Source organism: Talpa europaea, assembly GCF_964194135.1.
Source record: "Talpa europaea genome assembly, chromosome: 13".
In the NCBI taxonomy this organism is placed as follows: Eukaryota; Metazoa; Chordata; class Mammalia; order Eulipotyphla; family Talpidae; genus Talpa; species Talpa europaea.
Genome location: NC_140080.1, coordinates 12,890,787 through 12,907,392, shown reverse-complemented (window position 1 = coordinate 12,907,392; position 16,606 = coordinate 12,890,787). Strand labels below are relative to the sequence as shown.

General features: G+C 34.4%; 1 protein-coding gene across 1 annotated transcript in view; it reads right to left on the bottom strand.

Moving 5' to 3' along the window:
* Positions 1-16,606, bottom strand: part of YTHDC2 (YTH N6-methyladenosine RNA binding protein C2) — a gene marked incomplete at its 3' end in the record, with an annotated part of 53,241 nt that overhangs the window by 15,153 nt on the left and 21,482 nt on the right. Inside the window, exons 11-22 of the mRNA XM_084252864.1 lie at positions 16,329-16,455; positions 16,150-16,215; positions 12,444-12,622; positions 12,138-12,234; positions 11,968-12,055; positions 11,800-11,880; positions 8,795-8,877; positions 4,916-5,021; positions 3,492-3,611; positions 2,937-3,209; positions 1,395-1,521; positions 176-381 (exon numbers count right to left, since the gene is read on the bottom strand). Coding sequence (XP_084108990.1) covers positions 176-381; positions 1,395-1,521; positions 2,937-3,209; positions 3,492-3,611; positions 4,916-5,021; positions 8,795-8,877; positions 11,800-11,880; positions 11,968-12,055; positions 12,138-12,234; positions 12,444-12,622; positions 16,150-16,215; positions 16,329-16,455 — 1,553 coding nt within the window. The remainder of the gene's footprint in view (positions 1-175; positions 382-1,394; positions 1,522-2,936; positions 3,210-3,491; positions 3,612-4,915; positions 5,022-8,794; positions 8,878-11,799; positions 11,881-11,967; positions 12,056-12,137; positions 12,235-12,443; positions 12,623-16,149; positions 16,216-16,328; positions 16,456-16,606) is intronic.

The window sequence follows — 16,606 nt, the reverse complement described above, 5'->3', positions numbered from 1 at the left end:
GTGAATTAACGCATTATTCCTTCCAACTCTACAATTCTATTAAAATTTTGCTTCAGTGTTGAGTTACACACCCATAACTAATTTCTTAAAGCAGGTGGGTATTTGGAGCATTTTTCATTGATCTTGGATCTAAATTAGTTTCACCTCAAGACCTATGAGCATTGAAAATGTTTACCTTTTTATATTGAGGCTGACTGAGAACTGATGTGGGATGAAACCGCACTTTTTTCTCCTTTGGCCCTGTCAATACTACATTTTCTCTGTCCACATGGACTAAATTAGGATACATGCCTGCCACCAATGCAGCTTTAACGACAGCCCAGTTCTCGGAATTTGTGTTAACATCTCGAATATCACCACCACCTCGTGCTCTAACAAAACCTAGAAAACAGGGAAAAAAACCACACCAACTTTTCCTATTGTACAAAATACACTTATAAATTTGTGGTTTTTACAAAGTATTGCATAACCTATTTTAGTGATATTCGAATTTTACAATAAAATTCCCTCTGGAAATTTAAGGTCCAACAAAGCTCTGATTTACTCAGGCTAATGTTAGCAGTAGAGTCACTGGGGACACAGGGACTTATGAAAATTACATTGTCTTCATAAGGTTCTTCATAAGCTGCTACCAAGACATGCACAACAGCTGAAAACTAAATCACTGTTTTGACTTCTATAAATGACATTTTGATTATGACAGACACTAATATTGGGAGTGAAGTCAAATAAATAAAGACTATTTTTGCTGTAATTCTACAGGACCTTCATATTCCCCACATCTGAGACAACCTTATATATACTTTGGCTCATTTCTTACATTACTTTTGAACTTCAGGTAATTTATGAATCTAGGCTTTGTAACTTTTCTTGTGACTATTTCAATGTAGTACATACACTGCTCAGAAAAGAAATTCAAAGAAGCAATTCTAAAAGGAAATAGCAATACTGGCAGAGTCTTAAAAAAAGAAAATTAAATGCCTTCAAGCAGTTGTTTGATATTCCAAAAATATGAAGACCAGAATTCATGTCAATCTACTTAACATTCTTTTATTGTTAATTTAATAGAACTAAACAACTGTATATTAATACATGAAAAATTGAACTACAATATCTAAACTGACCTTTGCCAACAATTATAAGTTGCTCACTGCCAAAAGTTTAAAGAGATATTAATATATTTCTTGATTAAAGTTTCTGCAGAAACTGTCGTATTTTCTTTTAATCAACAGTCGATGTCACATATTAATCTACAAAGCAGTTTATAAATAGAAGCTATACAACAATGTGATATCACAAAAATTAGATGACATCAGTTAACACTAGAAAACAATGAGGTATGGGGGCAGGGCACTCTCAGTTGTTTAAATAGGTTCTTTGGAGGAAAACTTTACCTGATGCTCTTAGTTGACCAAGCAACTGAGTTCTCATGCCTATGATTATTTCCATGGTAGCTTGTGAAAGGAAATTCTTTTCACAAAAGGCTCGCTCCCAACCATCACTTCGTGCTTTCTGCCATGCCTATAAAAATATAATTAAATACAAGATACACTGACCAATCATTTCTTAGTGAGGCAGTAACTGAAAAGGCATTACATTAACCATTCAAGGTCACTTCTTCTCTATAATTTTATAATCAAATAAAACTTAACATTAGTTGATTTATACTCAAATGCTATAAAAGTCACAGAGTTTATAAAAGCCCAGTGAGAACTAAATATCAAGTAACCTAAATGACCAGCTATCTAAAAATATTTAGCTTTTCAAAAGTGTTTATTTTTCTACAAAGTGTGAGAGGTTTTTAACTAAGCCATCACACGCACCACCGTTTATATCAAAGAAGCCTGCCACTCCAGTTCTCTAAAAATAACATCTATGTCAACTTCCTAATGTGTATTAAAAAGGAAAGTGAAATTTTTGGAGGTCATCTACATGCAATACAAGAAAGCTCTTCTTTGAAAATGAGTGTTTTGCTAAGCAAAACTTAACTTCTATGTTATTGAAGGAGCTAGGAAAAAAACAAAGGCTAGGAATTCTATTCCATGTCTACCTCTAATTATCAATTTATCAATCAACTGATCTACTATCATATACAGTATTTACCAGATCCATTTAATAGTAATCCATTATTCAATAAGCTCACAAAAGAGCTTGTGATTATTTTTAAATATATATACTGAAAAAAAATCCCTTATGCCTGGAAAAAGAGTACTCTCTCAATAACAAAATGAAATTTTTAAAAAATGTATACAGCCTGCATTTAAGAGAATTAAATGATAAATAAACATGTCTACTTTTCAAGATATACAATATTCTTTCCCACACATCTGAATGTCTAAATTGTGTACCATTTTCTTTCCTCAAGAATTCTATTTTTCCTTTCTTATTTTTAACTTTCCTCAATCTCTCATTACTATTATCTAAATAGGTTTTAGGTGATTTTTTAATTTGTTTTATAAAATTAAGTTATTAGCATAGTGCCTCAAGCATACAAGAAAAGATGCACTTAGAAAAGAAAATCAATAACCATGTTAAATTTAATTTTCTTCCAAGGTTTGTTCTACATATTTTGAATAATACATAATGTCTCTTAACAAAGACAAGTTTCTTACCCAAAATCTGACTGAAAGGAATGAGGTAATAAATAAATATGAGTACAAATAAAGATATATAGCATATATAAAAAATACATACATACACATACACACACATACATACAAGTATATTCCCACAAGGATAAAACAGAAAATTTTTTTTAAAAAGTAGAGAAAAGCTGATAAAATTTTAGCACATTAGCAGAAGGAAGACATTTTTCTGGGTCATTAATAAAATGCAACGTTATAACGAAACAAAATTAATCATATCCACTTTTTTGTGACTTTGGTCTCAGAAATGCTTAACAAACAACATTTTCAGGAATAAAATAACAATAGTACCTGGAACGCTCTCAGAAGAGCCATATGGTCACTGAAAGTTCCTGCAGTGAAACGTTTCCTACAAAGCATAGCTGCACGTTTTTGAGAGGCCTGGGTAGGTAAGACAAAAGGATCGCGATAGGCTAGGGTGCAGGCGATCGTAAGAATGGGGTCCAGACACTTTAAAACAACAGCACACAGGACCATTTTGCCAAGATGTGGCTCTACTGGCAAATCAGCCAAATGATATCCGAGTTCAGTGAGATCTTCCCATGTATCCATTGCATCTATTGTCTAAATAGGACACAAAACAGAATTTGACATGACCAAAAACAATGTTTAATCAAACCACATACTTAAAAATCTGTAAGAAATAAGAATCTAAATTTTCTTTTGCTACATCCTATAAAAATGTTTTGCTTCAAATATACAAAAAGGAACTATAATTAACCATGAACATATCACTCAAAATAAATGACCATTTTATTTAAATACAAAATTAGTTATAATTATTCTCACTTGGTTTAAAATTTCAACTAGAATAGTCATATTAAACAAAACTATAAAGATACAAACCTTAAGCATTTGTACAGCATTTCTTACAATTAAAGTTGGTGGAGGTTCAGGAGCTTTCATAAGGAAATCAGCAATAGGACAATTAACTGGGGCTAACAGCTTGGTATGTAAACAAAGTTCCTGTAAATAAGAACAGCAAATGCTTTACAACTAATTTTTATTTATACGTTGTCCCCTGTGTCAGAATCTTAAGAAGCACCCTCCCATCAACTCTTAGTTAAGTTACCACTGCTCCCACTGCAATGACTCCTTATGCTATATGTAACAATTAGAACCACAGTCAAAGACAACTTTCCCACCTTAGTTTCATATTCCACAATCTTTTATACATTCGAGATATAGTAAAGTGAACGACATTATGCAGCGAGGTGGGAAAAAGAAAGGACAAAAGGATAGATGTCAGTCCTTGTGGCCTTTTCATTGTGTATAAAAAGCAGACCAGTTATATAATTAACTGCTTAATTCAACTGTGCTAAGTGCTAAGAAGGAAACAGGGAGCTAAAGAAATGTAACAAAAGATTTACATTCGGAAAATAGCAAGGAAAGATAGCAGAAGTCAAAAAGCAATTTCTCTAAGGAAATGACTCATAAACTAAGAAGTAAAGACTGAGTAGAAATTAGTTATAATGAAAATAAAGGGAAAGATTCCTGGGAGAGAAGATATGTGAAGGTCCTAAAATAGAAAGATGATGTGCTTGAGAACCTGAAACTACTGATATGAGCAGAGAGCAGAGGAAAACCAAGAATTATAAAAATTAAAATGGGAGACACACACAGGAGAGACGATTAGGTTTCTGTTGAGAATTTTGCATTTCATCCTAAGAACAGAACATGGCACATAGATGTTGGTAGGTGGGAAGTGATCTAGGTGCATGAATGACAAAACCATCATCAAGTATTTCTTCAAAGGGCTGAAGTCAACATCTTGCTCAGCATGCCAAAGAATCAAATTAATATAGTTTCTTCCCACAAACTATACAGTATCTAGCTGTTCCATAAAGTTAGGAAAACAATTTTAAAAGGCCAGGAAACCAAGCTCCAAAAGATCAGGTTATTATCTTGTGTTCAAGCTCCAAAAGATTAGGTTATTATCTTGTGTTCTTAGTTAATTTATTCTCTAATTTTCACTGAGAACATAAAAAATGAACATTGTGTGACTGACACACTCCTAGAATATTACATGACAACAACAATATATTTATAAACTGGAATATAATTTAAATGTACCCATGTAATTCTTTAAAATTTTGGAGGTTAATGAATTAAATTTTCCTGAATAGAAAAAATATTGCTTATATACATAACCACATACATACGTATGTGAAAATAAACTTATTTTTATAAATCCATTTAGTATATGCTGAAATGGTCCTCCTTCTTCCTCACCTGCAAAAATAGCCTCTTAGAATTAAATAAATTTCTACCTGTAATGGCATTCTCAAGAGTTCTGGAGTCTGAAATTCCAACATATTCTGGAATCGGAGTCTACTAAATAGCCGGAAACAAATTCCAGGTCTGCATCGTCCAGCCCTTAGAAGTAAAATATATTATTAAGCTAAAATAAGGAATAAAAACTATAATAAGAAAACCACAAAAGCAATGTGACTTAGGAAACAGAACAATGAGTTAGGATCTAGTCATTTGAATTCGAATCCTTAACCTGATACTTATCCCTGATGAATAAATCCTTTCATAAGGCGCGTAATTTACAAATGACACAGACCTGATATATGTTTTAAGACAGTGACAATTTTTTTTTTTTTTAAATAGAGGCATGTTATTTATTTATTTATTTATTTGCTTGTTTGTTTGTTTTCTTTATACAAGCACTGGGTACAGTCAGAAGCGCGGGAGGGTGAGAGAATTCACCAGAGCCAGAGCAGGGAGCAGAGCAGGCAGAAGGACCGAAGTACACTGCCGAGGGGAGCAGCGGGCGGCAGGAGAGGTCTGTGCGCCATGTGGGACCCTCCTCTGGTGGCCTGGGAGCAGCTGGGGATTGAACCAGCGCCGCAGAGGTTGCGGGCAGCTTCGCAACCCAGCACTCAACCGCTGCACCACCGGGGAGGCCCGACAAATTTTTTTTTTTAAATGACATAAGTATTGGGCCTCCCCGGTGGCGCAGCGGTTAAGCGCTGGGTTGCGAAGCTGCCCGCGGCCTCTGGGGTGCTGGTTCCATCCCCGGCTGCTCCCCGGCCACCAGAGGAGGGTCCCACATGGCGCGCAGACCTCTCCTGCCACCCGCTGCTCCCCGCAGCAGTGTATTTCGGTCCTTCTGCCTGCTCTGCTCCCCGCTCTGGCTCTGGTGAATTCTCTCACCCTCCCGTGCTTCTGACTGTACCCAGTGCATGTATAAACAAAACAAACAAACAAACAAATAAATAAATAAAACATACCTCTATTTAAAAAAAGTATGAACCTGAGTAAAAAAAGAATGAACAAATACACAAGGAACAATGAAAAAAATGGATATATAATGATGTAAATTTAATCAAGTTTACTAACTTGATAGCAAACAGTATGTTGCAGTCCATATTTTAGAGTTGTGCAAATTATGCCCTACATTAACTACCGATGAGGGAGTGCCGTTTACTTCATCAGTGTAGAGACTTACGTATAATTTTATGGCTAGTAGAAAAATATCTTGAGGAAAAGAAGTTTCTTAATTTCACCTAAAATCAACAGATTTGCTAATGCTAAGTGACAGAGATACAGAAATATACTCTCCTCACAAAGCTCACAGTCAGGAAGCAAACATTAACTGCAATACAATGTAGTATATGTTACAAAATCTAACATTGTTAAATATTATCAAATACTTCCCTCCCTAAACACCCTTTAGCTTTCCCACTTCAGCCTTCTCTGAGAGTTCTATCTTTTCCCAGTCCTTCATTGTTGATGTTCCGCTCAAATTAATCTTCAGCGTTTGCTCTCCATTTCTTTCTTTATTTTTTTGCGTAGAAGAACTGGGGTGTAGGTGGTGAGAGGACTCACTAGAGACACAGTGGGGAGCAGAACAGGCGGATTTAATGAAATACAATGCTAAAGGGAGCAGAAAGCGAGATAGGAAAGGTCTACTGTGCCATATATAAGTTAGTTCCCTGGCCGGGGATCGAACTCAGATCAGAGTGGTGATAGCACTGAGACTTAACCCCTAGCCACCAGAGAGGCCCCTCTCCATACTTTCAATTACCCTACATATTTCAATTTCTAATCATCTAGATCTCTCTTATCTAGACCCTATTTCATAAGTCTCATAGCTTCACTTATATTTTTTATAGTCAATTCCAACTCCATACAAACAAAACTTAATTCTCCTCCCAACGTAACCACTCTTTCCATTTTTTCTATCTAACAATGATACCACCATACATAAAATTTTCTATGACAGATATCTAGATGACAACCTTGTCTACACTCTATTTCTTAACCTACACCCCATGGACATACACAATCACCAATAGTTCCTAAATATCTCAAAGTAATTATCTAACTTCTCATTTTTCTACCACCACTAAAACAATCAGGGTTTTCTCATTTTCCATAATGGTAAATAGATAGAAGAATTCATGAAATCCTGATACCATCATTTTTGTCTCTACCAATTCATTCATTAAAAAACAGAATATAATAATCAAGACCCCACCTGGTTTATTGAAAAGAGAAAAAACAAAGTAGTCTTTAAGGACATATCCATGACCACTACTTCTTTCTGTTTGTTCCTCAATACTCTCCTTTAAATTAAACTCTACCCACAATAACTTTTTTGCTTCTAGGCCTTTGTGTAGCATTATCTACTTGCAGAACAGACCACACAATATAGTATTAAAATCACTAATTTATTGGACTCCAACATTTCCTCAGCTCATTGACTGTAATTTATTACCCAATGACTGTAATTTATTGATTATAACATATCAAACAATTGCACAGTGAAGGCTGTCAAAAATATGTTGAAAAAGATAACTGAACATTCTACAATTTCTGATCTTTATCCCTGATAATATACTATAAACATTGTGTATTATATTATATATAATAGTGTGTGTGTATATATATTATTGTATATATAACATTGTATGTATCAGGCCAAACTTTCTCATAAGAAGTTAACTGACACACTAAGAACTAGGCTTTTTAAGAACATTCCATGAAGTTAAAGAGTAAAGGTACAATGCATTCAGTTTTCAGCATATGAAGCTGTTTTTTAAAGTCAGCATCAATACTTTCCTATTAGTTAAAAATGTATTCATCAGATAATTCTGGAAAATGACATTTTAATCTTGCCATTTTAAAAAACAAAAAATTAATGCAAGCATGTATTTAAAAAGTAAAAAAAAGGTATAAAATGAAAACTAAGTCTACTTCTTCCAAGATCCCCACAAGTCCTCCTCCACATAATTAACAACCATTTTTTCTTAATGCTCTTCTCAGACCTGACCATGCCTATGTGTCTAAATACAAGTTCAAACATATATATCTCTTCTAGCACTGGAGTGTAGATATGAGTTCTATGCTTTTTTCAAATTATTAATATATTCTGAAAACTCATTCCCCATAAAACATACATCTGCACCTTTAACTGCACCTAGACTATCATGAGGCTATAAGAAAACCACTTTGCTACCAATGACTACTACAGTGTCCCCAGACTTTACACTATTAGAAATGATGCTGCAAAGATATTTTTAAATACACAAAACTTTGCACACATGTAAAAGTACATTCAGAATAAATGATGAGACTCCACCATCAAAGGGCAGATACTTTAACAGTGTCAAACTGCCCTCCAAAGAAGTCATGCCAATTTACACTCCCATCAGCACACTATGAAAATCTATCAGCCCATGCTTTTGGCAATTGTTTTGTGCACTATTAAACATTTTCACTGATGGCAGTCTGATAAGTAAAAAATAGCACTTCATTAATTTACATTTCTTTTGATACATGAGATGCTGTATGTGAGGCTAATGAAATGGTCTTTAACTTATTTTAATGGTGTTCTTATATAATAAGGAAATTAGTCTTATTCTAGAATGCAGATATTTAGAACTTCTGCTTTACTTTTTAAATTTCTTACATCTTTTGAGTGTACCTTATACTAGGTAAAAATTTTGAATTTTAACGTAACCAAAATTCATCACAACAAAGTATTAAAGTGGTTTGCAAAAGTAACATAAAAATTAAAACTAACACTAAAATGTTAACATTTCATAGAAAGTAAAATTTATGTTAAATATTTAATATATATTAAGATTTCTTCGTTTTACAGGCAACTGAATAAATGTACATTAAATATACATTACCTGCCTTTCCGTTGTATGGCACTAGCTTTGGAAATCCATACCATTTTTAACATTGTAACAAAATTCAATGCATCAAAGGATTTCTGTAAAATTGGAATCATCTTCATGTTAAAATTTGAGATGTACTTAACAAGAAATAGCAAGAAACATTATGATCTATTTAACATACCATGTTTAATTCAAAGCCCCCCTCGATTACATAATCAGAACAGGATACTGATTTTTAATAATCCAAATACTGGGCCTCTCTGGTGGCGCAGCAGGTTGAGCGCAGTACTGTGAAGCTGTCCGCAACCTCTGCAGCATGAGTTTGATTCCTGGCCAGCCGGGGAGATTCCAACATGGCGCGGCTGACCTCTCCTGTCGTGCCCACTGCTCCCCTCAGCAGTGCTTTTGGTCTGTCTGCCTGTTCTGCTCCCCACTCTGACTCTGTCTCTGGTGAATCCTCTCACCCTCCCGCACCTCTGGCCTGTACCCCAGCTATTGTATAAATAAAAAATAAATCTTAAAAAATAAATAAATAAAAATCCAAATATTTGATTATAAATACCCTTAGGAAAAAGAATAGAAACTAAAGCAAAAAGCTGTAAAACTTTCACATTCTGTGTGTTGCTGTTTCTCTCTGCTACGATTGGATAGTAGCTATCAATTCTCATCAAGACTGGAAAGAACTGATCTATTCTCTTGAGGTTATTTTTTACCAAATTTATTTCATTGTAGAGAATAGGAGAGATCAGGGAAAAACAATTTCTGAGATACTTTCCATGGAGCTGAACCGAATGAGTAAGAATAACAATGATTGTTCAGTTAATCCACTGTACAGTGAAAAATTTCTAACTCATTTCTTTTTACCTTCTGCAGACCTGCTAATGCAGTTAGCCTATCCACAGCATTACAAAAGAGAAAATAAAAAGGAATATACTACCCTCATACTTCCCCTTTTATAAAATAATTATATAGAGTATATACAACTGGGTTGGTTGGTTTGTTTTTTTAAAAGATTTATTTATTTATTTATTTATACAACACTGGGTACAGTCAGAAGCGCGGGAGGGTGAGAGAATTCACCAGAGCCAGAGTGGAAAGCAGAGCAGGCAGATGGGCGAAATACACTGCTGAGGGGAGCAGCGGGCTGCAGGAGAGGTCTGCGTGCCATGTGGGACCCTCGCAGGTGGCCGGGGATTGAACCAGCGCTGCAGAGGTTGCGGGCAGCTTCACAGCCCAGCGCTCAACTGCTGCGCCACCAAGGGAGGCCCCTACAACTGGGTTTTTATACAGCATTTAGGAAAGATGATTACTTTTGAATAAAATGTTACATTTGTAAATTTTTTATGTAAAGTAACTTTTGACACAATGGTTAGGTTGTAAACCATGGTTTACTTAGTAACACCTGAAATAAATTATATCTAAAATATTCAAAATCCACTTCATTGGTTTTAGATCATTATAGAACAGTAAACCTAAGTTTTCACTGACTCGCCATTCATACTTTAGTGATAATATTTACTATTACCCTTAAAAAAAAATCCCTCCTGTACAGTATCCAGCTATAATGACATGTTCAAATTTTATAACAAATTTCATTTTCTATAAGATATCCCTAAAAATTATATAGTAAAATTAACAGAACAAAATTTCTCACATTAAACATTATTATTTATTTAGATCATGAGGGCAGAGTTCTGATGAGTGGAATTAGTATACCTACAAAATAGATTCCTGAGACACCATCCCCCACGCCCCTACCTTTCACCATGTGAGATACAGCAAAAGGTAGCATATGTGAACCAGGAAGTTGGTTCTTACCAGACACCAAGTATGCCAATGCATTGGCCTCAGATTTCCCAAACTCCACAACAGGGAGAAATAAATTCCTAGAGTTTACAAGTCAAAACTAAAAATTCTCAAAAAATTTAAATAATCATTTATATCCACTAAGACATATTTTGCTTTCCACAACATGCGTTGTATTTCTTACCCTAATATATCTACCTCTATCACTTTCAATTCCTTCATAAAAGGATCTAACAAAGTTAAGGGTACTGGGCAATCTAATACTAAGAGGGAAAAAACTCTGTAGTTGACAAACTGTTTCTGTAAAGAGCCAAAGAAGAAATATTTTAGCCTCTCAGAGGTCTCCATTACCACTACTCAAATCACCACCTGCAGTGCGAAAGTAGTCATAGTTAATAGGAAAGAGTGGGCATGGCAGCATTCCAATGAAAATTACTCTTTTTTTTTAAGATTTATATTTAAAAAAAAATACAGGGAATAGGCCAGATGTGCGGGAGGGTGAGAGGATTCACCAGAGACAAAGCAGGGAACAGAACAGGCAGACTGACGAAAAACACTGCTGAGGGGAGCAGCAGGCGCGACAGGAGAGGTCTGCTGCACCATGTGGGACCCTCCCCAGCCAGCCAGGACCACACCAGCGCTGCGGAGGCTGCGGACAGCTTCACAGCGCTGCATTCAACCACCCGCACCACCAGGGGAGACCCTCCAATGAAATTTACTCTTACAAAAGTGGTGATAGGCCTAATTTGGCTGCTGGAGATCACATATTGACCCCTGATGTTATGTTTGTTTAATTTCTATCAGCATCATCAGTTAGAACTAAGTATCTTTTAAATATCATTACATGTAAAGCACTGGAGATATAACAATGAACAACAGAAGAGGAACAGAGTCCCCATAAGGAGGAAAACATACAAAATAATGTAATGAAATTCCCACACTGACACAATTTTCACTGTAACTGGACAAACCCTTTACTTTCTTCCTAGTATAGAGTAAAAGCTAAACTTCTTGTATAATTTGTAAAAAATAACAAGATAAATCCTATGTAATAAGTTGTTTAACGTAGAATATTCACTTCAGTGAAATCAATATGTTAGAATCATCTACAACTAGAAAATTTCTCATTTAAGTGAATTCTACTTATAAAAGCATTTATTAAAATGAAACTTAACTGTGCATTAAGTAAACTACATCTTATTCATACATACCTCTTTCACCTTGCCAGAATCAATAACAAAGACCACATCATTGACTGTGATGCTGGTTTCAGCAATATTGGTGGAAAGAATCTGCAGTAGGATATTATGTTATAGTTAATATGAACACAGAAACAATGACTAGTAGAAATGGTAAAGAGAAAACTTTATAAACCTTACGATTTTTCGAACACCTGCAGGTGGGTTTTTTAAAACCTTCTTTTGATCAGATGTTTGCATATTTGAATGAAGCATAAAGACTTGGTATCTGTTGACAATTGAAAGAGAAAATACATTATGGTAACAATCTGCTATTTAAAGCAACAAAAATAAAATTCTGTCTTTTTTACCTATGTGTATTGTCAGCAAAACGCTTATCATCAAATAGTATTCGATCTCTCAGTCCAACAATTTCATCATATCCAGGTAGGAAAATTAATATTGCACCTTAGAGAAAAACAATATTAAATCTCACTGTAAAGTCAGAATCAATCAACAGAACAAGCTACAATAAACCACATGATGTAGTTCACACATGAAATAGTATTTATAATTATTACCAATATAATTATATAAAACTTGATACACAAAGTATTTATTTTTAAATCAAAGTATGCATTTTTGTTCTACAGTTCTTTTAGAAAGTATTTATTTACCAGCATCACAACTATGGCAGATATTGTACAGAAGGTGCATGATCAAATCCAAGTCCACTTTTTCATCATCAAAACTATGATGATAAGCTTTCAGGAGCTCTCTGTCTTCAGCACTGAGGTCACTTCCACTTGTTTGAACCAAAGAACTTTCATCTAGATTTCCGAATTCCAATGAAGCACTTAAAAAAGAAAAAAAGACCAAGGACACTGTCATTAAAAAGAATAACCCTTAAAAGGCCAATTATTTCCACTAAGTTCTTCTTTGAATTTTCAGTACACCCTAAGAATGGTAACTGATATTTAAAGTTATAGCTAAAATTTATGTTTTGGTTTCATGTACATTATTCAGAGTGAAATTTGGCAATAAGTGCTCCGAAAAAATCCAATCTGGAGACATTTCTCCAAAGAAAATATATAAATAGCCAATAAGCATATGAAAAGATGTTCATCATCATTAGACATCAGAGCAAAGAAAATCAAGACCTCACTAAAATATAACTTCACATCCACTAGGAGAACTATAATCAAAAAGACAGTTAACACTAGGTATTAGAGTATGTGTGGAGAAACGGAATGCTGTTCATACACACTTCTGTGGAGAACGCAAAATGGAAAACCATGCACCAGTTCTTCAAAATGTTAGACATTGTGTTACCAAATGCCTCAGCAGTTTAACTTACAATTAACTTACAAGAAAAATAAAAACATATGGCCCCACTGTCTACAAATGTTCATATTTCAATTTCACTCAAATGATTATCAGTTGATGGATGGATAAACAAATTGCACTCTATCCACAGAATTAAGTATTCCTAAATTATAAGAAAGGTGCTATCACATGGATAAACCTTGTAACTATCATCCTAAGTAAAAGAAGTCAATCACAAGACTACGTATGATTCTATTTACATGACCTATGCAGAACAGACCAAGCCATAGAAAATGGAAGTATCAATCAATATATTAGTGGCTGCTAGGGTCGGCAGAGCAGGGGGAATGAGGAGTGACTACCAATGGCACATGTTTCTTGTGGGGTTATGATGTTTTCTAAAAATTGACTGTGGCATGTAACTATGAACATGCAAAATCCCATTGAATAGCCCTCATTAAAAAATATTCTATAGCTACCAGCTTATTAAGATCAATGTTAATTTCGTCATTTTATACAAAAAGCAGGCTGACTTATTTTCCAAAAGCCAAAATCAGGATACATTACTAAAATAAATACCATTCTGTATGTAAAAAATATAAACTACTGTCATTACAAGTAATTATCAGTAAGATTTCTAGGAAGCTAATTCAGCCAATTTTGAAGAGCATAGAAGGAAAATAACATAAAACTATTTTCAATAAAGAAAATATTAAACTTATGCAACTTTACAATAGCACTATTTTAAATTTCAAGATCTATTTTAAAGCATCCAAAGTTTTTTCTTCTTTTTACTTGTTAATAAGTGAAATGTTCTCTTTTTAAAGCTATAAGCCTTAAATGTCAATTACCAGTAAGTCAACAAACCTAGTAAACTTGATTTTAAATATTCGAAATTTCTGATTGATGTCATGATCTGCAGAATCAACAGCAAGCTCAATTAGCCAGGATAATTCAAGTATTATTCAGGTAATGGCTTTACCTGAATATAATGTCTAGTGTGTTATACCTAACATCTTAAGAAAGGCTAAGCAGGGCCTCCCCTGGTGGCGCAGTGGTTGAGCACTGGGCTCCGAGGCTGCCCGCAGCCTCTGTAGTGCTGGTTCGTTCCCCGGCCACCAGCGAGGGTCCCGCAGGGAAAAAAAAAAAAGAAAGGCTAAGCATTAGTACTAAAAGGAATGTAGATTTGGGGCACTATTTTTCAAAAAACAAGAAAACCCATCATGCCAGAATTAGCATTATAATCTGCCGAGAACTTTGAGACTATATTTACTGAAAATAAAATGACATAATTTACAGCATACGTCAAACATTTATTTTATCTAATGTCTGAGACTACATCTATAAAATTTATTATCAATACACAAGTCAGATAAAACATTTTCTATGTTCTTGAATAATGGCAGTTTTATCTTGACTTCAGACTCCACTTTTTTGAGACTCGAAACAGAATCAATATGCTATAAAAAACATTTCCCTTAAATTTCTAATAAATCTTTTTAAATTTTTTACTTTAAATATTTAATCTAAAATCTACATAATTCTAGTATCTAATCAAAATCCATATAAAACCTTTAAACATCTAATTGATTAGTTTCATAGAACAGTATTGTCCTGATGTTTTTCCAAACCAAAGTAAAACAAGTATATGGTGTTAACATATTGTTTCATAAAATTTTAACAAAACCCTTTTTCATTCCTAATCATACTGCCTAAGATCTTTTCCTCTGTTCTTCTAGCTACTTCTTTTGAGATCTACTGCCACATTTCTAAGTAACATGCATCATTTTCATTTACTGATTTAACAATTTAAGTCATTATCTGTGAATCACCAAGAAATATGAGGTCATCACCAACTATTCCGCTATATACTTTCTACCCAAACCAATCCATACAATTTTTACTACATATTCATTCAGTCTTTACTGTAACAATATAAATATTATTTACTACTGAAGCAAACTGAACTATGATTCCACTTCCTATCGTCTACAAATTTTTGGTTTCCTCAAGTAATTATTGTCTAATTTTTACTTACTTCGTTTTCTGTGTACCAAATCTCCAACAAAGTAACAAAGGCTTTCTATCCTGTCAGAAACATCAGGTAAGCTTTGAACCCCCAGTCAGATTCCCTACTGGGACTCTCCATCTTCAATTTCTGTGAAATAAGCCTGCCAGGGCAGCTGTCTTGGGAACTCTCCTCTGCACCAGCATACTGGCATTTCCGCACCTATCCCCTGACTCAGATTTATTAGGTTTTTCTCTCTTTGACTTCTTCATTTTTATGGACAGTATTCTTTAACAGCTGCCTGACAAAGGATACTTAGAAAATACATTTTCTTATCTTTTTTCTGCAATTTGCCATCTCATCTTTTTTTCCTCCACTTTCTTTAACTACTCTCTCAATTTCACCTTGCAGCCCTTTGGCATTTTTTTCTATAACATGTTTAATTTTAAAGAACTATATCTTGTTTATTCTTTTAGCAAATATTCACTGAACATCTACTATACCCAGGGACTGTCATTGTGAAAAGGTGACAAGGAGCTAGAAGTTTACTGAATGCCACTGGAGAGAAAAGACATGCAATAAAGAAATGAAAACAGTAATTAAGTCAATTATACAGTTTATCAGAAGGTAAACTGTTGGTTCTACAGATGAAAAGTAAAAGTAGAGTAGGTTAAGGAAAATTAACAGTACAGTGAGGCAGCTGACTATAATGGGGTCAATTTCAGTATCCACGTGAAAATGAAATTTAAAGGAAGATTTGTGTTCTCTCCCTTTTTTACTAGATATGATCTTTGTTTCATAAATGAAATTATCTTTTATTAATTTTTTTCTGATCACTGAGATAATAACTAGCCTACATTTATCACATTTGATGGTTAACATGGCTAGGCTTTTTAAAAAGGAATTAAGTACTGGGCCTACCCTGGTGGCGCAACGGTTAAGCGCTGGGTTGCAAGGCTGCCTGCAGCCTCTGCAGAGCTGGTTCGATCCCCGGCCACTGGCGAGGGTCCCACCAAAAAAAAAAAAAAAAAAAAAAAATTAAGTTTTACCTGTAAGATTCTAGAAGATCCACAATTTCAGTCTGCCCAAAGTGTTTAGCCCAATCTAATGCCATCCTGCCAAAATTCAAAGATATTAAGATAAAAAAAATGTTTACTATGCACTCAAAATTAGATATCAAAAAAAGATACACACAACTATACAAAGAAAAGATGCAATTTAACATTACCAGCCATTTGATGCTTTACTATGGACATTGGCTCCCATGCTAATTAATTGCTCTACTTGACTTGAAAAACCTCGTCCTGCAGCAACCATCAGAGCTGTGGCACTGGTTTCACTATGCCTATAATCAACTAAAAGAAGGAAAAGATAACAAATTTGCAAAGTATTTAAAATCAGTTTATATGTTTAATTTAAAACAGAAGAATTCAACTTCAAGAGAATTACTACACAAAAGAACAAATTATTGGTTGTAACAAAAAATATAGAACATATACTTTGAAT